Raw genomic sequence first — 21,558 nt, 5'->3', positions numbered from 1 at the left:
AATTGGAAAACCGGTCAACGATAGCGCCCAGCCAAAAGGAAGCGTTAAGAGGCAAGCGTGATGGCAGAGAGGGGGCGGGAAAGGTCAGGGGGGAGGGGAGGTGGGGGGAAGGTCAGGGGTCACAGAGGGGGTGGCGGGTGGGGGAGGGAGGTCTCGTTACCTGTATAGAGGCCAGCTGGCACGCCTTCCCGAAGAACGGCGCTGGGCACTCACAGGTAAAGCCGCCCGGCCCCTCGGCCCGGCACAAGCCCCCATTAAAGCATGGGGAGGAGAGGCACCCCTCTGGGGGAGCGGGGGGGGGGAGGGGGGGGTCAAGGGGTCACGGTGGGGGAAGGGGTCCAAGGGGAGGAGGCAGAGACAGACAAGAGAGCACAAGAGAGCGATAGTTAGACGGAGCGCAATGTTGGACGAAAAAATATGCTCAATAAAAAAATAAGGAAATTCACAGGCAGTGAGCAGAAAATTGGGGTTTGAATTGGTTTGGAATTTTCATGCGGAACATGACTGGCTCCTGCCATGTGGAATGTTCAACGCTGGCTAAGAACCGCCGGTGGGTGAAGAAGGGGCACTGCCTCGATGATCGTTTGAGCGGGGGGGGGGACGGACTCTAGCGTTGACGGATTTCCGTGGCTTTAGTCAAGAGCCCCCTGTCAGCATCAGCGATGTCACTTTGAGTCTGCGCCGCGTTGTTCCGCCGCTGCCACTGTGGTGCAACTTTGGCTGTCGCCAATGAACTCTCTATCCTAGCTCTGCCTTGCAAGTGAGACTTCGCTCTCCCTCAGTGGGATCTTACTGGGTTAAAAACCCCAAACCGCTCCCTAACAACCCCCAACATCGATCCCTAACCCAACACCTATCCCTAACCCCACATTGATCCCTAACCCAACACCTATCCCTAACCCCACATTGATCCCTAACCCAACACCTATCCCTAACCCCAGATTGATCCCTAACCCAACACCTATCCCTAACCCCACATTGATCCCTAACCCAACACCTATCCCTAACCCCACATCGCCCCTAACCCCACATCAATCCCTAACCCCACATTCATCCCTAACCCCGCATTGATCCCTAACCCCACATCGACCCCTAACCCCACATTGATCCCTAACCCCGCATCGATCCCCAACCACCAAAACGGACATGTGTAACGTACAAGTCGTACAACATAAACCCTGAGCCTTGTGCAGTCGATTTAGATTTCATATCGTTAAGCTTCAAGTGTATTTTGTTGTTTATACTTTCAGCACAATAACAAAATCAAGTTAGGGAGAATGAAACAGATACAGTGGTGTGACTCACTGTACGAAAGCAGACAGGATACAAGAGACAGGTGCCATCAAGTTGGCACCCGCTGAGAGTCACGCCACACACGACACTCCTGCCGAACTCGCTACCCCTGGCCACGCCTCCACAGAGCATCCCACCCCAGACACGGGACACCCTGCACACGTGGACACCCTGCACACGTAGACACCTTGCACACGTGGACACCCTGCACACGTGGACACCCTACACACGTGGCCACCCTGCACACGTGGACACCCTGCACACGTGGCCACCCTGCACACGTGGTCACCCTGCACACGTGGTCACCCTGCACACGTGGACACCCTGCACACGTGGACACCCTGCACACGTGGACACCCTGCACACGTGGTCACCCCAGACACGTAGACACCCTGCACACGTGGCCACCCTGCACACGTGGACACCCTGCACACGCGGCCACCCCAGACACGTGGTCACCCTGCACACGTGGATACCCTGCACACGTAGCCACCCTGGACACGTGGCCACCCTGCACACGTGGTCACCCTGCATACGTGAACACCCGAGACACGTGGCCACCCTGCACTCGTGGACACCCTGCACACGTGGCCATCCTGCACACGTGAACACCCTACACACGTGGACACCCTGCACACGTGGTCACCCTGCACACGTGGCCACACCAGACACGTGGCCACCCTGCACACGTGGACACCCTGCACACGTGGTCACCCTGCACACACGGCCACCCTGCACACGCGGCCACCCTGCACACGTGGCCACCCTGCACACGTGAACACCCCAGACACGTGGTCACCCTGCACACGTGGCCACCCTGCACACGTGAACACCCTGGACACGTGAACACCCTGCACACGTGGCCACCCTGCACACGTGAACACCCTGCACACGTGGCCACACCAGATACGTGGCCACCCTGCACACGTGAACACCCCAGACACGCGGCCGCCCCTGGGGGGTGGCCGCGCGTCCCGACCCAGGCGCTCCGCTGGAGCCGCTGCAGTTGAAGACATGGACGCTGTGACGACGCGGCTCTTGCGAGGAACTCGAGTGGCCCGCGGCTCCCGAAGTCCCCGCTGTTCTCTTGCCGTCTCACTCACGCAGGAAGCGCCGGAGCCGGCGAAGCCGTCCCGGCACGCGGGCGGTGCGACCGCAACGACGGGGGGCCCACCGGGGGCCGGAGGGGCCCACCGGGAGCGGGCCGCGGAGAGGGGAAGGAAAGCCAGGGCGGCGGCAGCAGCAGACGGGGCGGGAGACGACGTCTCGACGAGAAGCGATGAGGGACGATAACGGAGCGGCGGCCTCGGGGACGGAACACGGCGTCCGAAAAGGAAACGTCCACCCAGGAGATGGAGCGATGATGAAAGCGGCTCCTGGTGTGCACGGCAGGTGCTGGATGGACCGTCAGAGAGATGGCGGTGGCTTTGGGGGGGGGGGGGGGGGGACGGAGGCCTTCATCATCCAGCAGTGGATTGACCACGGCTGACGATGACGACGGAGCCAAACTTCTAGGGACACACGCCTAAGAGCACGTGAAGTCCGTAATTCGTGAAGAACGGACAAGACTGCGAAGCGTTGTGTGTGTAAGGGGGTGGGGGGGTAGAAAGCGTGGAAGGATCAAGTCAAAGCGAATCAAAACAACGGCTCCGCATCGCGGTGGAGCGGGCGGTGTTGACGGCGCACGAGTCCCACGGACAGCACAGTGGCTCGACGGCCTCACAAACAAATGTCGTGATCGGGGTGGCGGCGGGGGGGGGGGGTTGGCTCGTTTCATGGCCACCCCCCACACCCCCCCACAACTCGGAAATGTTGGGCTCAGGTCAGATATCCACATTTTTTCGTCATCACCACCACCACCATGAGCAGCCACCGGCAATCCACTGCTGGATGATGACGACGCCCGCGATGGCAGTGCGCTCCCGGCGGTGCGGTTGCGCCGTGCGCGGCGTGGGGGGAGCGCCGGCACAGCGGTTGGCGCGCTGCGCCACGAAGCCGGCCGCCCGAGTTCGATTCCCGGTCCACGGCCGCCCTAGGTCGGCTCGGCCGTAAATGCGCACCTGGTCTTGTGCGATAAACATCACCACGAGGTCACGGTACCGTAACAGCGTTACATGGGCGCCGCGCGCTAGGAGCACTTGCCCCGCCGGCCTCTTGGAGGCTACACGGGGCTTCTTTGCCTCCGTCTTGGGCATCGCATTTTTTCGAGAGCGAAGATTTTTGGAAAATCTTCCCGGCGCCGCCGGCGGCAGCAGCCGCCGCCGCCACGAACGGAGACCCCCTGGGGCTGCCGTGCCACCACTCGTGGCGAGAAGGGTAAATATTTACACCACGTGGTGGTGGTGTTCTAAGCGAAGCGCTGCCCCCCCCTACCACCACCATCCCCCCCCCCACCACCATCCCCCCACCCGCACGCACCAGAACACATCCATCGCCGCCACGAAGTCGCCGCACACAGCACCCAGCGTCGGTAGGAGGGAGGGATAGACGCGGAACGTCTGGCCCTCCCACCGGTGACTAGGAGATGTTAACCACCTCGCCTGTTCTACAGGAGGTTGTGGGTTAGATCCTGACCCTGATGATGCATCTTGTAATATCTGGAGTTTGCGTGTCTCTCTCTCTTCCCCGTGGTTAAATGGATTCTTCTCCGGGTCCCCTGATGACTAGGAGATGTTAACTACCTCGCCTGGTCTACAGGAGGTCGTGGGTTAGATCCTGACCCTGACGATGCATCTTGTAATATTTGGAATTTGCGTGTCTCTCTCTTCCCCGTGGTAGCGTGGATTCTTCTCCGGGTCCTACAATTTTTCCCTTCACATTTAGAATCAACGTCACTCGTTTAGATTTATTTGACCGCTGCCAGGAAGTTCCACGTGATGATGACAAGCTACTTGGTTGAGCTATCATTTGTGAAAGCCAGTGAGATTCTGAAAAAGAGCAACATCGCTCACCTGGGCCTCGCCCTGTAAAATGAAAAATAGTTTTATAATTTCGTTTTACAAAAATGATACCCAGTGACGCTACTGCTGGACTTTCAGTGGTGTACAATTAGCTAAAGTGCTCGCAGCGAGTCTATCTGTGGGACCAATTAGTTGTTTTCTGGTATCAAAAATGATGAAAACAAAAATATGATTTCCCCTTTCCGGCAATGATACACCAAGTAGACACATAGCATCGAGTCCGCATTATATACACAACCCCTCAACCCGTGCTAGCGATGTCTCAACCCGTGCTAGCGATGTCTCAACCCGTGCTAGCGATGTCTCAATCCGTGCTATCGATGTCTCAACCCGTGCTAGTGATGTCTCAACCCGTGCTAGTGATGTCTCAACCCGTGCTAGTGATTTCTCAACCCGTGCTAGTGATGTCTCAACCCGTGCTAGCGATGCCTCAACCCGTGCTAGTGATGTCTCAACCCTGGCTAGCGATGTCTCAACCCGTGCTAGCGATGTCTCAACCCGTGCTAGTGATGTCTCAACCCGTGCTAGTGATGTCTCAACCCGTGCTAGCGATGTCTCAACCCGTGCTAGCGATGTCTCAACCCGTGCTAATGATGTCTCAATCCGTGCTAGCAATGCCTCAACCCGTGCTAGCGATGTCTCAACCCGTGCTAGTGATGTCTCTACCCGTGCTAGTGATGTCTCAACCCGTGCTAGTGATGTCTCAACCCGTGCTAGTGGTGTCTCAACCCGTGCTAGTGATGTCTCAACCCGTGCTAGTGATGTCTCAACCCGTGCTAGCGATGTCTCAACCCGTGCTAGTGATGTCTCAATCCATGTTAGCGATGCCTCAACCCGTGCTAGCGATGTCTCAACCCGTGCTAGTGATGTCTCAACCCGTGCTAGTGATGTCTCAACCCGTGCTAGTGATGACTCAACCCGTGCTAGTGATGTCTCAACCCGTGCTAGTGGTGTCTCAACCCGTGCTAGTGATGTCTCAACCCGTGCTAGTGATGTATCAACCCGTGCTAGTGATGTCTCAACCCGTGCTAGTGATGTCTCAACCCGTGCTAGTGATGTCTCAACCCGTGCAAGTGATGTCTCAGCCCGTGCTAGCGATGTCTCAACCCGTGCAAGTGATGTCTGAACCCGTGCTAGTGATGTCTCAATCCGTGCTAGTGATGTCTCAACCCGTGCTAGTGATGTCTCAACCCGTGCTAGTGATGTCTCAAAGAAGACCGTGCTAGTGATGTCTCAATCCGTGCTAGTGATGTATCAACCCGTGCTAGTGATGTCTCAACCCGTGCTAGCGATGTCTCAACCCGTGCTAGTGATGTCTCAACCCGTGCTAGTGATGTCTCAATCCGTGCTAGAGATGCATCAACCCGTGCTAGCGATGTCTCAACCCGTGCTAGTGATGTCTCAACCCGTGCTAGCGATGTCTCAACCCGTGCTAGTGATGTATCAACCCGTGCTAGTGATGTCTCAACCCGTGCTAGTGATGTCTCAACCCGTGCTAGTGATGTCTCAACCCGTGCTAGTGGTGTCTCAACCCGTGCTAGTGATGTCTCAACCCGTGCTAGTGATGTCTCAACCCGTGCTAGTGATGTCTCAATCCGTGCTAGCGATGCCTCAACACCTGCTATCGATGTCTCAACCCGTGCTAGTGATGTCTCAACCCGTGCTAGTGGTGTCTCAGCCCGTGCAAGCGATGTCTCAACCCGTGCTAGTGATGTCTCAACCCGTGCTAGTGATGTCTCAACCCGTGCTAGCGATGTCTCAATCCGTGCTATCGATGTCTCAACCCGTGCTAGTGATGTCTCAACCCGTGCTAGTGATGTCTCAACCCGTGCTAACGATGTCTCAACCCGTGCTAGCGATGTCTCAACCCGTGCTAGCGATGTCTCAATCCATGCTATCGATGTCTCAACCCGTGCTAGTGATGTCTCAACCCGTTCTAGTGATGTCTCAACCCGTGCTAGCGATGTCTCAACCCGTGCTAGCGATGTCTCAACCCGTGCTAGCGATGTCTCAATCCGTGCTAGCGATGCCTCAACCCGTGCTAGCGATGTCTCAACCCGTGCTAGCGATGTCTCAATCCGTGCTATCGATGTCTAAACCCGTGCTAGTGATGTCTCAACCCGTGCTAGCGATGTCTCAACCCGTGCTAGCGATGTCTCAACCCGTGCTAGTGATGTCTCAATCCGTGCTAGCGATGCATCAACCCGTGCTAGCGATGTCTCAACCCGTGCTAGTGATGTCTCAACCCGTGCTAGCAATGTCTCAACCCGTGCTAGTGATGTATCAACCCGTGCTAGTGATGTCTCAACCCGTGCTAGTGATGTCTCAACCCTGGCTAGCGATGTCTCAACCCGTGCTAGCGATGTCTCAACCTGTGCTAGTGATGTCTCAACCCGTGCTAGTGATGTCTCAATCCGTGCTAGCAATGCCTCAACCCGTGCTAGCGATGTCTCAACCCGTGCTAGTGATGTCTCTACCCGTGCTAGTGATGTCTCAACCCGTGCTAGTGATGTCTCAACCCGTGCTAGTGGTGTCTCAACCCGTGCTAGTGATGTCTCAACCCGTGCTAGTGATGTCTCAACCCGTGCTAGCGATGTCTCAACCCGTGCTAGTGATGTCTCAATCCATGTTAGCGATGCCTCAACCCGTGCTAGCGATGTCTCAACCCGTGCTAGTGATGTCTCAACCCGTGCTAGTGATGTCTCAACCCGTGCTAGTGATGTCTCAACCCGTGCTAGTGATGTCTCAACCCGTGCTAGTGGTGTCTCAACCCGTGCTAGTGATGTCTCAACCCGTGCTAGTGATGTATCAACCCGTGCTAGTGATGTCTCAACCCGTGCTAGTGATGTCTCAACCCGTGCTAGTGATGTCTCAACCCGTGCAAGTGATGTCTCAGCCCGTGCTAGCGATGTCTCAACCCGTGCTAGTGATGTCTGAACCCGTGCTAGTGATGTCTCAATCCGTGCTAGTGATGTCTCAACCCGTGCTAGTGATGTCTCAACCCGTGCTAGTGATGTCTCAAAGAAGACCGTGCTAGTGATGTCTCAATCCGTGCTAGTGATGTATCAACCCGTGCTAGTGATGTCTCAACCCGTGCTAGCGATGTCTCAACCCGTGCTAGTGATGTCTCAACCCGTGCTAGTGATGTCTCAATCCGTGCTAGCGATGCATCAACCCGTGCTAGCGATGTCTCAACCCGTGCTAGTGATGTCTCAACCCGTGCTAGCGATGTCTCAACCCGTGCTAGTGATGTATCAACCCGTGCTAGTGATGTCTCAACCCGTGCTAGTGATGTCTCAACCCGTGCTAGTGATGTCTCAACTCGTGCTAGTGGTGTCTCAACCCGTGCTAGTGATGTCTCAACCCGTGCTAGTGATGTCTCAACCCGTGCTAGTGATGTCTCAATCCGTGCTAGCGATGCCTCAACCCATGCTATCGATGTCTCAACCCGTGCTAGTGATGTCTCAACCCGTGCTAGTGGTGTCTCAGCCCGTGCAAGCGATGTCTCAACCCGTGCTAGTGATGTCTCAACCCGTGCTAGTGATGTCTCAACCCGTGCTAGCGATGTCTCAATCCGTGCTATCGATGTCTCAACCCGTGCTAGTGATGTCTCAACCCGTGCTAGTGATGTCTCAACCCGTGCTAACGATGTCTCAACCCGTGCTAGCGATGTCTCAACCCGTGCTAGCGATGTCTCAATCCATGCTATCGATGTCTCAACCCGTGCTAGTGATGTCTCAACCCGTTCTAGTGATGTCTCAACCCGTGCTAGCGATGTCTCAACCCGTGCTAGCGATGTCTCAACCCGTGCTAGCGATGTCTCAATCCGTGCTAGCGATGCCTCAACCCGTGCTAGCGATGTCTCAACCCGTGCTAGCGATGTCTCAATCCGTGCTATCGATGTCTAAACCCGTGCTAGTGATGTCTCAACCCGTGCTAGCGATGTCTCAACCCGTGCTAGCGATGTCTCAACCCGTGCTAGTGATGTCTCAATCCGTGCTAGCGATGCATCAACCCGTGCTAGCGATGTCTCAACCCGTGCTAGTGATGTCTCAACCCGTGCTAGCGATGTCTCAACCCGTGCTAGTGATGTATCAACCCGTGCTAGTGATGTCTCAACCCGTGCTAGTGATGTCTCAACCCGTGCTAGTGATGTCTCAACCCGTGCTAGTGATGTCTCAACCCGTGCTAGTGATGTCTCAATCCGTGCTAGCGATGCCTCAACCCATGCTATCGATGTCTCAACCCGTGCTAGTGATGTCTCAACCCGTGCTAGTGGTGTCTCAGCCCGTGCAAGCGATGTCTCAACCCGGGCTAGTGATGTCTCAACCCGTGCTAGTGATGTCTCAACCCGTGCTAGCGATGTCTCAATCCGTGCTATCGATGTCTCAACCCGTGCTAGTGATGTCTCAACCCGTGCTAGTGATGTCTCAACCCGTGCTAGCGATGTCTCAACCCGTGCTAGCGATGTCTCAACCCGTGCTAGCGATGTCTCAATCCATGCTATCGATGTCTCAACCCGTGCTAGTGATGTCTCAACCCGTTCTAGTGATGTCTCAACCCGTGCTAGCGATGTCTCAACCCGTGCTAGCGATGTCTCAACCCGTGCTAGCGATGTCTCAATCCGTGCTAGCGATGCCTCAACCCGTGCTAGCGATGTCTCAACCCGTGCTAGCGATGTCTCAATCCGTGCTATCGATGTCTAAACCCGTGCTAGTGATGTCTCAACCCGTGCTAGTGATGTCTCAACCCGTGCTAGCGATGTCTCAACCCGTGCTAGCGATGTCTCAATTCGTGCTATCGATGTCTCAACCCGTGCTAGTGATGTCTCAACCCGTGCTAGCGATGTCTCAACCCGTGCTAGCGATGTCTCAACCCGTGCTAGCGATGTCTCAACCCGTGCTAGTGATGTCTCAATCCGTGCTAGCGATGCATCAACCCGTGCTAGCGATGTCTCAACCCGTGCTAGTGATGTCTCAACCCGTGCTAGCGATGTCTCAACCCGTGCTAGTGATGTATCAACCCGTGCTAGTGATGTCTCAACCCGTGCTAGTGATGTCTCAACCCGTGCTAGTGATGTCTCAACCCGTGCTAGTGATGTCTCAATCCGTGCTAGCGATGCCTCAACCCATGCTATCGATGTCTCAACCCGTGCTAGTGATGTCTCAACCCGTGCTAGTGGTGTCTCAGCCCGTGCAAGCGATGTCTCAACCCGTGCTAGTGATGTCTCAACCCGTGCTAGTGATGTCTCAACCCGTGCTAGCGATGTCTCAATCCGTGCTATCGATGTCTCAACCCGTGCTAGTGATGTCTCAACCCGTGCTAGTGATGTCTCAACCCGTGCTAGCGATGTCTCAACCCGTGCTAGCGATGTCTCAACCCGTGCTAGCGATGTCTCAATCCATGCTATCGATGTCTCAACCCGTGCTAGTGATGTCTCAACCCGTTCTAGTGATGTCTCAACCCGTGCTAGCGATGTCTCAACCCGTGCTAGCGATGTCTCAACCCGTGCTAGCGATGTCTCAATCCGTGCTAGCGATGCCTCAACCCGTGCTAGCGATGTCTCAACCCGTGCTAGCGATGTCTCAATCCGTGCTATCGATGTCTAAACCCGTGCTAGTGATGTCTCAACCCGTGCTAGTGATGTCTCAACCCGTGCTAGCGATGTCTCAACCCGTGCTAGCGATGTCTCAATTCGTGCTATCGATGTCTCAACCCGTGCTAGTGATGTCTCAACCCGTGCTAGCGATGTCTCAACCCGTGCTAGCGATGTCTCAACCCGTGCTAGCGATGTCTCAACCCGTGCTAGTGATGTCTCAATCCGTGCTAGCGATGCATCAACCCGTGCTAGCGATGTCTCAACCCGTGCTAGTGATGTCTCAACCCGTGCTAGCGATGTCTCAACCCGTGCTAGTGATGTATCAACCCGTGCTAGTGATGTCTCAACCCGTGCTAGTGATGTCTCAACCCGTGCTAGTGATGTCTCAACCCGTGCTAGTGGTGTCTCAACCCGTGCTAGTGATGTCTCAACCCGTGCTAGTGATGTCTCAACCCGTGCTAGTGATGTCTCAATCCGTGCTAGCGATGTCTCAATCCATGCTATCGATGTCTCAACCCGTGCTAGTGATGTCTCAACCCGTTCTAGTGATGTCTCAACCCGTGCTAGCGATGTCTCAACCCGTGCTAGCGATGTCTCAACCCGTGCTAGCGATGTCTCAATCCGTGCTAGCGATGCCTCAACCCGTGCTAGCGATGTCTCAACCCGTGCTAGCGATGTCTCAATCCGTGCTATCGATGTCTAAACCCGTGCTAGTGATGTCTCAACCCGTGCTAGTGATGTCTCAACCCGTGCTAGCGATGTCTCAACCCGTGCTAGCGATGTCTCAATTCGTGCTATCGATGTCTCAACCCGTGCTAGTGATGTCTCAACCCGTGCTAGCGATGTCTCAACCCGTGCTAGCGATGTCTCAACCCGTGCTAGCGATGTCTCAACCCGTGCTAGTGATGTCTCAATCCGTGCTAGCGATGCATCAACCCGTGCTAGCGATGTCTCAACCCGTGCTAGTGATGTCTCAACCCGTGCTAGCGATGTCTCAACCCGTGCTAGTGATGTATCAACCCGTGCTAGTGATGTCTCAACCCGTGCTAGTGATGTCTCAACCCGTGCTAGTGATGTCTCAACCCGTGCTAGTGGTGTCTCAACCCGTGCTAGTGATGTCTCAACCCGTGCTAGTGATGTCTCAACCCGTGCTAGTGATGTCTCAATCCGTGCTAGCGATGCCTCAACCCATGCTATCGATGTCTCAACCCGTGCTAGTGATGTCTCAACCCGTGCTAGTGGTGTCTCAGCCCGTGCAAGCGATGTCTCAACCCGTGCTAGTGATGTCTCAACCCGTGCTAGTGATGTCTCAACCCGTGCTAGCGATGTCTCAATCCGTGCTATCGATGTCTCAACCCGTGCTAGTGATGTCTCAACCCGTGCTAGTGATGTCTCAACCCGTGCTAGCGATGTATCAACCCGTGCTAGCGATGTCTCAACCCGTGCTAGCGATGTCTCAATCCATGCTATCGATGTCTCAACCCGTGCTAGTGATGTCTCAACCCGTTCTAGTGATGTCTCAACCCGTGCTAGCGATGTCTCAACCCGTGCTAGCGATGTCTCAACCCGTGCTAGCGATGTCTCAATCCGTGCTAGCGATGCCTCAACCCGTGCTAGCGATGTCTCAACCCGTGCTAGCGATGTCTCAATCCGTGCTATCGATGTCTAAACCCGTGCTAGTGATGTCTCAACCCGTGCTAGTGATGTCTCAACCCGTGCTAGCGATGTCTCAACCCGTGCTAGCGATGTCTCAATTCGTGCTATCGATGTCTCAACCCGTGCTAGTGATGTCTCAACCCGTGCTAGCGATGTCTCAACCCGTGCTAGCGATGTCTCAACCCGTGCTAGCGATGTCTCAACCCGGGCTCGTGATGTTTTCATATTTGCATTGCCCTTGTACTGTTCGCACTTTTTGCATTCTCTGGCTTTTGTGCCCCCTCCTCCCTTACCCCCCCCCCTGGCTTTTCCCACACCCCCCCCCCCAGCCTCCCTGTCTCCCCCCATTCTCAGGGTCCCCAATTCTCAGGCTCGTCGTCCCCTTAAGAACCCCACGCTGATCATTAGCGGCACCACTCACGCCAATTAAGAGGGCCCCCGGGGTAACGCGCCCAGCGAGCTCCCCTTTGGGGGGGGGGGGGTGAGGTCACCGTGCGGTGGGGACTGAGTGCGCGTGACCGCGCGTGTCGCTCACGACTCCAGCGCGCGTGCGTGTGTATGTTGAACTTCTTATTGCGAGTGCCGTGTGTGTGTGTATGTAGAACTTCTTATTGCGAGCGAGTGCCGCGTGTGTGTATGTTGAACTTCTTATTGCGAGTGCCGTGTGTGTGTGTATGTTGAACTTCTTATTGCGAGCGAGTGCCGCGTGTGTGTGTATGTTGAACTTCTTATTGCGAGCGAGTGCCGTGTGTGTGTGTGTATGTTGAACTTCTTATTGCGAGCGAGTGCCGCGTGTGTGTGTGTATGTTGAACTTCTTATTGCGAGTGCCGTATGTGTGTGTATGTTGAACTTCTTATTGCGAGCGAGTGCCGTGTGTGTGTGTATGTTGAACTTCTTATTGCGAGCGAGTGTCGCGTGTGTGTGTATGTTGAACTTCTAATTGCGAGCGAGTGCCGTGTGTGTGTATGTTGAACTTCTTATTGCGAGCGAATGCCGTGTGTGTGTGTATGTTGAACTTCTTATTGTGAGCGAGTGCCTCGTGTGTGTGTGTATGTTGAACTTCTTCTTGCGAGCGAGTGCCGTGTGAGTGTGTATGTTGAACTTCTTCTTGCGAGCGAGTGCCGTGTGTGTGTGTGTATGTTGAACTTCTTATTGCGAGCGAGTGCCGTGTGTGTGTGTATGTTGAACTTATTATTGCGAGCGAGTGCCGCGTGTGTGTGTATTGAACTTCTTCTTGCGAGTGAGTGCCGTGTGTTTGTGTGTGTATGTTGAACTTCTAATTGCGAGCGAGTGCTGTGTGTGTGTGTATGTTGAACTTCTTCTTGCGAGCGAGTGCTGTGTGTGTGTATGTTGAACTTCTTATTGCGAGCGAGTACCGCGTGTGTGTGTGTATGTTGAACTTCTAATTGCGAGCGAGTGCTGTGTGTGTGTGTATGTTGAACTTCTTCTTGCGAGCGAGTGCCGTGTGTGTGTATGTTGAACTTCTTATTGCGAGCAAGTGCCGTGTGTGTGTGTGTGTTGAACTTCTTCTTGTGAGCGAGTGCTGTGTGTGTGTGTGTATGTTGAACTTCTTATTGCGAGCGAGTACCGCGTGTGAACGCGCGTTCCGTTCCAGGTCCCGGCGGGCGCGCGGGCGCTGAGCTCACGGTCCGTCCGCGTGAGAGCGGGAGGTCAAACCGGGCGGCCGCGGCCGATGGCTTGAGCCGTATCGTCGCACTCGGTTCGTAATGAACGTTGTTGTCGTCATCATCGCTCGTCGACTTCTATACTTACCCGTCAAACTGAGCATACACGAATCATCAATCACCATGTAGCCAAAACCCCATCAGCATTTTCGTGTTAATGCTGTCACCACCGCCATCATCACCATCATTATTATTATCAACAACGTCGAAACTTTCCCATCGTCTGAAAGTCAGAGTGACCGACCGCGGCTCACGTGCACAGAGGCATTGGCGCTCATCTCCTGCTAGCAGCCCTGCAGAGTCGGTGGTGGAAGTTCCACATTCACGTGGCGGGAGCGAGTCTATTCCAGAGGACAGCCCACTGTTGGCTTTCGCAAGCGGCGCTACTCGTTTAAAGGGGGTTCAAATGAGTACTCAAAGAAGTCGTTTTATCATCATCACGTGGAAATGTACAGCAGGAGCCAAATACTCTAAAACGCGTTTTTCTAGACGTGTCAGGGAAAACCGGAGGACCCGGAGCAGAATCAACGCAACCACGTAGGAGAACACGCAAACTCCAAATATTACGAAATGCATCGTCAGGGTCGGGATCGAACCCACGACCTCCTGTAGACCAGGCGAGGTAGCTAACATCTCCTAGTCAACCCCCGGGTAAACGCCCCCAACCCGTATCGCGAGGGACGCCGAGGTGGAAGAGGGATGGGGGTGCGCCGCGTGGTTCGGTTCACGCGGCGCGGGCGCCGCCGGTTCGCCGGGTGGCGGCCGGACGATCTGCCCGGCCGGCCGGACGGCGTCCGTCGGTCGGTCGGTGTCGGCCAGCCCGCCGGGTTCTTACCGGCGCACTCTGGGCGGTCGGCGCGCGGCACGCACTCCACGGAGCCGGCGCGGCACGAGCAGGAGTGGCACGGGTCGCCCTCCCAGCGCTCGTCGTGGGCACGGGCTCGCCCCTGCCACTCGCACGCCGGCCGGCGGCACTCGCAGGACTCCAGCTGCTTCACGCGACCCACCAACTCCACGTTCTGCCAGCGGGGGTGGCGGTGGAAACGGCGGGCGGGAAGCGGGGGCAGTAATGGGGGGCAAGCGAGGGGGCAGGAAGGGGCAGGAGGGATGGGAGAACAGGGGCAGGGCATGTAGCAGGATGTCACATCACAGGAGAGAGCGGGCCTCGTTGGGATCTCAGGTGGTTAAATATACGGGCGAAACGTCGGACTCAGATTGGAAATGTTGTGGCTTGGCTCTCCAACAAAACCCGTGTGCTGTACTAGTATACTACACTGTACATTACACTATTATACACTACACTATACACTAGTGCTGTACTAGTATACTACACTGTACATTACACTATTATACACTACACTATACGCTAGTGCTGTACTAGTGACGAATTGGCACGTTCTGTTTATGTGACAAACCTTACTAAGTCGCTGTGTCGGGTGCTGGCGGGTTTAATGACCCAAAAAATATATATCGAACGAAATCACGACAACAACACAAAAAAACAGCGCCATAAAAGAGTTTCCACCTTTTTCACTGCAGACCAAAAACCCAGACGGGTTTCTCCATCAACGCAGGGGTCTATTGTCAGAAAATGTGCAGCAGTGACGCTGTGGTGAAGTTGAACACCGCAACACCGGGAGCGGATCTCGGCACGAATAAATTCATGCCGCCTGAACGCAGATTCCCATAAGAGTGGCAACCCTGGTGTGTGGGTGAGTGGGTGGGTGGGTGAGTGAGTGGGTGAATGAGTGAGTGGGTGCGTGAGCGAGTGAGTGGGTGAGCGAGTGGGTGGGTGAGTGAGTGGGTAGGTGAGTGGGTGGGTGAGTGCGTGAGTGCATGGGTCGGTGAATAATTGGGCGAGTTGGTTCCCGAGTGGGCGAGTGCATGGCAACCGAATGGGTTAATGAATGAATGGATCGGTGAGTGGGTGATGGGCCAGTGAGTGAGTGAGTGGGTGCACGGATGAGTGGGCGAGTGAGTGGTTGGGTGAGTCGGTGAGCGAGTGGTTGGGTGAGTGAGTGGGTGGGTGGGTGAGTGTGTGAGTGGGTGAGTGGGTGGGTGGGTGAGTGAGTGAGTGGGTGAGTGAGTGGGTGGGTGAGTGAGTGAGTGGGTGCATGAGCGGGTGGGTGAGTGAGTGGGTGGGTGAGTGAGTGAGTGAGTGTGTGAGTGAGTGAGTGGGTGGGTGAGTGAGTGAGTGGGTGAGTGGGTGGGTGAGTGAGTGAGTGGGTGAGTGGGTGAGTGCGTGAGTCGGTGAATAATTGGGCGATTTGGTTCGCGAGTGGGCGAGTGCATGGCAACCGAATGGGTTAATGAATTAATTAATGGATCGGTGAGTGGGTGATGGGCCAGTGAGTGAGTGAGTGGGTGTACGGATGAGTGGGTGAGTGAGTGGTTGGGTGAGTCGCTGAGCGAGTGGTTGGGTAAGTGAGAGGGTGGGTGGATGGGTGAGTGGGTGGGTGGGTGAGTGTGTGAGTGGGTGGGTGAGTGAGTGGGTGGGTGAGTGAGTGAGTGGGTGAGTGAGTGGGTGGGTGAGTGAGTGGGTGCATGAGCGGGTGGGTGAGTGAGTGGGTGGGTGAGTGAGTGAGTGTGTGAGTGAGTGAGTGGGTGAGTGAGTGAGTGAGTGGGTGAGTGAGTGGGTGAGTGGGTGAGTGGGTGAGTGAGTGAGTGGGCGATTGGGTGAGTAAGTGCGTGAGTCGGTGAATAATTGGGCGAGTTGGTTCGCGAGTGGGCGAGTGCATGGCAACCGAATGGGTTAATGAATGAATGGATCGATGAGTGGGTGATGGGCCAGTGAGTGAGTGAGTGGGTGCACGGATGAGTGGGCGAGTGAGTGGTTGGGTGAGTCGGTGAGCGAGTGGTTGGGTGAGTCGGCGAGCGAGCGAGCGGGCAGACTAAACCTGCACACGCGTCCCAGCCACCACGAGGCTCGCGATCCCCCTTGCGAGGTTCACCGCGAGTCCACGTGAAACGCATCGACACCGCGACCCCCTCCGCCACCCAATGGATTCCTGACGCCACGCGAACGCGGACGGCAAATTCCCCCCCGGGGCGAAGAGGTCGCCCCCCCCCCCCCCGGGGTGTTTTATTCGTGCTGGAGGTAAACCCGACGAGCCGTAAAGCTCAGCGGAGCGGCGACACGCAGCGCTTTGGCGATGAAAGTTGTTGAACGCGTCCAGAGAGATGCACGCAGAGCCGAGTGAGAGCAAGGGGGGGGGGGGCAGATCGGGACGTCCACACAGGGGGGACCCCCCCCCCCCCTGCATTGTTACTCGCTCACAATACATCACCTCGGCAGGGCGGGCGTGTTTGTTTAGGGGGGCCGGGGGGTTGCACGGCTCACTCTGTCACACGCACAGAGAGAGAGGGAGGGGGGGCGTTTGGGCACGAGGAGAGCCTCACCCTGAGCTCACTGGTCAACACAAAGGAAGCTGTTATCACTGGCGGTGTGCGCCTGTGCCTGTGTGAGTGCGTGTGTGCGTGTGTCTGCGTGTGTGCAAGTGTCTGCGTGTGTGTGTGAGTGTGTGTGTGCAAGTGTCTACGTGTGTGTGTGTGAGTGCATGCGTGTGTGCGTGTGTCTGCGTGTGTGTGTGCATGTGTCTGCGTGTGTGTCTGCGTGTGTGTGCGTGTGTGCAAGTGTCTACGTGTGTCTGCGTGTGTGTGTGCGTGTGTGCAAGTGTGTGCGTGTGTCTGCGTGTGTGTGTGTGTGCGTGTGTGCAAGTGTCTACGTGTGTCTGCGTGTGTGTGTGCGTGTGTGCAAGTGTCTGCGTATGTGTGAATGCGTGTCTGCGTGTGTGTGTGTGCAAGTGTCTGCGTGTGTCTGCGTGTGTGTGTGCGTGTGTGCAAGTGTCTGCGTATGTGTGAATGCGTGTCTGCGTGTGTGTGCGTGTGCGCAAGTGTCTGCGTGTGTGTGTGCAAGTGTCTGCGTGTGTGTGCGTGTGCGTTCGAGCGGAGTGGAGCGGCAGTAGAGTGGTTCGCGCTACGAACACGGGTACCCCGAGATCGAGTCCAGCTCACGGACACCACGTGACGATCATCTGAACCCGTCCTGAACCTTTACCGAGGTCGGCTCAGACTCAAATGAGTACCTGACGCGGTGTGCAATAAACATCGCCACTCTGGAGACAAAGGCGGCTGGGCGTGGTGCTGGTCACCCACAACCCCTGGTGTACAGTCATAGGTGCTCGCTAACAGCACTTGCCCTAACAGTCTGGTAAGGCTGTACGGGGGATCTTTGCATTGGTGCGTGCTTGATTCACCATCACCATCATCGTGAGCTCCACTATCATCGTCATCATCATCGTTATTATCATCACCGGTAAGATCTCGACCGTCACCGTATGATCACGATCATTGTCGTGATTTAACGTCATCCTCTACATCATCCTTTATCGATATCTCCATCATCATCACCATCAACATCATCGAGAAAAGTGCAGCGGTGGTGTCACGATATTTTGTTTCGGATGATCAGAAATGTGGTGCCCTAAGCCTGAGTTATTCATCCACAACTTGGGGTCCCATCATTTAACAAAGACAAAGATCCCCCGTATAACCAATGCTGTGAGTGGACAGCTGTCACTCACTCCCACTCACCCACACTCACTCACCCACACTCACTCACCACTCACCCCCACTCACCCACACTCACCACTCACCCCCACTCACTCACCCCCACTCATTCACCCCCACTCACCCCCACTCACTCACCCCCACTCACCCACACTCACTCACCACTCACCCCCACTCACCCCCACTCACTCACCCCCACTCACCCACACTCACTCACCACTCACCCCACTCACCCCCACTCACTCACCCCCACTCACCCTCACTCACTCACCACTCACTCACCCACACTCACCACTCACCCCCACTCACTCACCCCCACTCACCCCCACTCACTCACCCCACTCACCCCCACTCACTCACCCCCACTCACCCACACTCGCTCACCACTCACACCCACTCACTCACCTCCACTCACTCACCACACTCACCCCCACTCACCCACCCCCACTCACCCTCACTCACTCACCACTCACTCACCCACACTCACCACTCACCCCCACTCACTCACCCCCACTCACCCCCACTCACTCACCCCCACTCACTCACCCCCACTCACTCACCCCCACTCACTCACCCCCACTCACCCCCACTCACTCACCCCCACTCACCCCCACTCACTCACCCCCACTCACCCACACTCGCTCACCACTCACACCCACTCACTCACCTCCACTCACTCACTCACTCACACTCACCCCCACTCACCCCCACTCACTCACCCCTGCTCACTCACCCCCACTCACACTCACCCACACTCACCCACACTCACCCACCCACACTCACCCACACTTACTCACTCCCACTCACACTCACCCTCACTTACCCACACTCACTCACCCCCACTCACACTCACCCACACTCACTCACCCACACTCACTCACCCACACTCACCCCCACTAACACTCACCCACACTAACACTCACTCACCCACACTCACTCACTCACCCACACTCACTCACCCCCACTCACACTCGCCCACACTCACTCACCCACACTCACTCACTCACCCACACTCACTACTCACCCACACTCACCCCTCACTTACCCACACTCACTCACCCACACTCACTCACCCACACTCACTCACTCATGCCCACTCACACTCACCCACACTCACCCACCCACACTCACTCACCCCCACTCACCCACACTCACTCACACTCACCCACACTCACCCACCCACCCCCACTCACCACACACCCACCACCACCACTCACCCCCACTCACCATTCACCCCCACTCACCACTCACCCCCACTCACCACTCACCCACACTCACCCACACTCACATTCCTCCCAACCACTTTCACCATCACCACCACCGCCGCCACCACCACCGCCGCCACCGCCACCACCACCACCACCACCGCCACCACCACCACCACTACTACCACCACCACCACCGCCACCACCACCACCGCCACCACCACCACCGCCACCACCACCACCGCCACCACCACCACCACCGCCACCACCACCACCACCACCGCCACCACCACCACCACTACCACCACCGCCGCCGCCACCACCACCACCACGGTTCACCGAGCCCGAGGAATTTTTTTTGGCGCGCGGGCGCCATTCAAAACGTTCATTAATTTTGTGAGCAACAACAAAAATAGCGACGAGCAAAAGGAGGTCAGCGTCAGGCGACAGCACAGCCACTGGGGGGGGCGCGCGGGGGGGGTCGCGCCGGGGGGGTCTGTCACTTGGCCAGCAAACACCCTGCCCACAAGTTAGATTCCCGACCCAGCCAGCCGGTGATGCAAACTCGGCACGACGCGACCGCGCACTTCCGCCACGGTGCGAAGTGACCCACCGTGGCTCTACGGCGTCGACGTGAACCACACGAGGAAGGATTACAACCCATTACTGTTCACGAGCAAGTAGCACCCCCCCACCACCCGCTCCACACAGAGCCCCCCCCCACCCCCTAGCCATCATGCCTAGATCCCAGCACCTCCGATTGGCACGGTAGGCTACGTACGGTGCGAAAGAAGTTCAACAGACGTACGTACATAGACTCAGCCAGAGACCCATAGACTCACACAGAGACCCACAGACTCACGCAGAGACCCATAGACTCACACAGAGACCCGCAGACTCACACAGAGACCCATAGACTCACACAGAGACCCATAGACTCACACAGAGACCCATAGACTCACACAAAGACCCACAGACTCACATAGAGAGCAATAGTTTGTTGTCCTTCCCCCGCACCTCCGATTAACACGGTAGGCTACGTACGGTATGAAAGAAGTCCAACATACATGTGACCACCACGTTCGATGTACAATGCGCTCTCGGCCTTGCTCAGGTCACCGACTCAACATAGCTGGGGGTCTAAACAACAACAACAACAATAATAATACAGCCACGCTTTGGGGCCCTCTGCTGAGTCGGTGGTCTGGACAAGGCTGAGAATCGCCGTGCGCGCGTGCCGGTCACGTGGCGCTGCGCGCGGCAGGGAGACGCCGTGACTCCCCGCCGCCGGTGAGCAACTCCGGGATGCGCATCGGCACCGTTGCCGCATCGCACTGACCGCATCGCCGTTGACCGCATCGCTGCCATCGCCGGGCAATCCGCCGGGACATCTGCGTCTTCCGGACGGGGGCGGCCGGTCTGTTTGGGCCACTGTCACTGCTCCCCACTCTAATCCTTGGATTGTCTCTCCCCCCCCCAAACTCCAGAATGTTACGTTAATGAGCAATTACAACGTGCGGTCCATCGTCGGTGGTCCGGCGAGGGGGCGCGGGATTTTGCAAAACGCCGGATGACCACGTGAAATGGATTGTCATTTTAAAAACAGCTGAATGTTGCACATTCTTGCACGACATTACGTTTGTAGGTGTGTGTGTGTGTTTTTTGTGTTTCAAATATGTTTACTGTGTGAAATTGACATAGATGAACATACAAATGGACGCGAATAAATGTCCTGCTGCAGAAAGTGACCGTATGCACTGAACCGTTCCAACCACTCCAATCTCGAAGACCCTGCATCATGGGGCGATGTGTATATATATATACGTGCAGTGTTGTCACTGTTTAAGTTGTGCAGTACGTGGTGTACAATGTAGCCTATGCAATATTTGACACTGAAATCAGGCGTATGATACACTGATGTGACACACGTACATGCCGGCGATCGCCGGGCTGGTTAACAGCTTTTGGGGCGGTTTTGCCGGTTGCTGCGGGTCGGCCCGGGACCGCCGGATCATGCTGGAAGCAGCCCGGATAATCGTGCAGTGCCGGATAATCGATTATCAACCGTACATACATGCCAGCTGACACAACAGCGTGGACTAATATCCATCTGTCCCCATCGGTACTGAAATAGAGCGCTGCCCCCCCCCCCCCCCCCCCCACCTTGAACACACGCGTAGATTCTCTCTTCCCGAGTGCCCCGATAGCCTCCCCACCACGCTATGAACACTCTCGCTCCTATTGGCCGAAATCATCTCAACATACAGAGCGGACTGCAGAGCGGGGGAAGGCAGCTCACTGCTGCCTTCCCCGCTCGTCCGCGGTTCCTCCCCCCCCCACGCGCTTCCGTGCATCACGACTTGTCGAGCGATGGTGAGACGAAACTAAACTCAAACTATAAACAATTTTTTGTTTTTTAATTTTGCCGTTTAAGGCCCCACTGAGCTGCGTAGCTCGTTCGCAGAAGCCACCCAGCCGTCGCGAACGATGGCTCAACGAAGCGGCTTATCGCGCGGAAATTGACATCGGCCAAAATATTATGAAACGCGTGGCGATGTTGACTCCGAATGTTTCTCTCTCTCTCTCTCGC

The 21,558-nt window shown here is 56.1% G+C and overlaps 1 protein-coding gene across 1 annotated transcript in view; it reads right to left on the bottom strand.

Moving 5' to 3' along the window:
* KCP (kielin cysteine rich BMP regulator) overlaps positions 1-21,558 on the bottom strand; it is a 156,601-nt gene that overhangs the window by 84,693 nt on the left and 50,350 nt on the right. The window contains exon 8 of the mRNA XM_076054333.1: positions 14,030-14,213. Within this exon, the coding sequence (XP_075910448.1) occupies positions 14,030-14,213 (184 nt within the window). The remainder of the gene's footprint in view (positions 1-14,029; positions 14,214-21,558) is intronic.

The sequence above is a fragment of the Petromyzon marinus genome, chromosome 65 (genome assembly GCF_048934315.1).
Source record: "Petromyzon marinus isolate PM22_M1 ecotype Great Lakes invasive population chromosome 65, UKy_Petmar_22M1.pri1.0, whole genome shotgun sequence".
Lineage (NCBI taxonomy): Eukaryota > Metazoa > Chordata > Hyperoartia > Petromyzontiformes > Petromyzontidae > Petromyzon > Petromyzon marinus.
The sequence above is the reverse complement of the archived record's forward strand: the minus strand, read 5'-3'. Positions and strand labels throughout refer to the sequence as shown.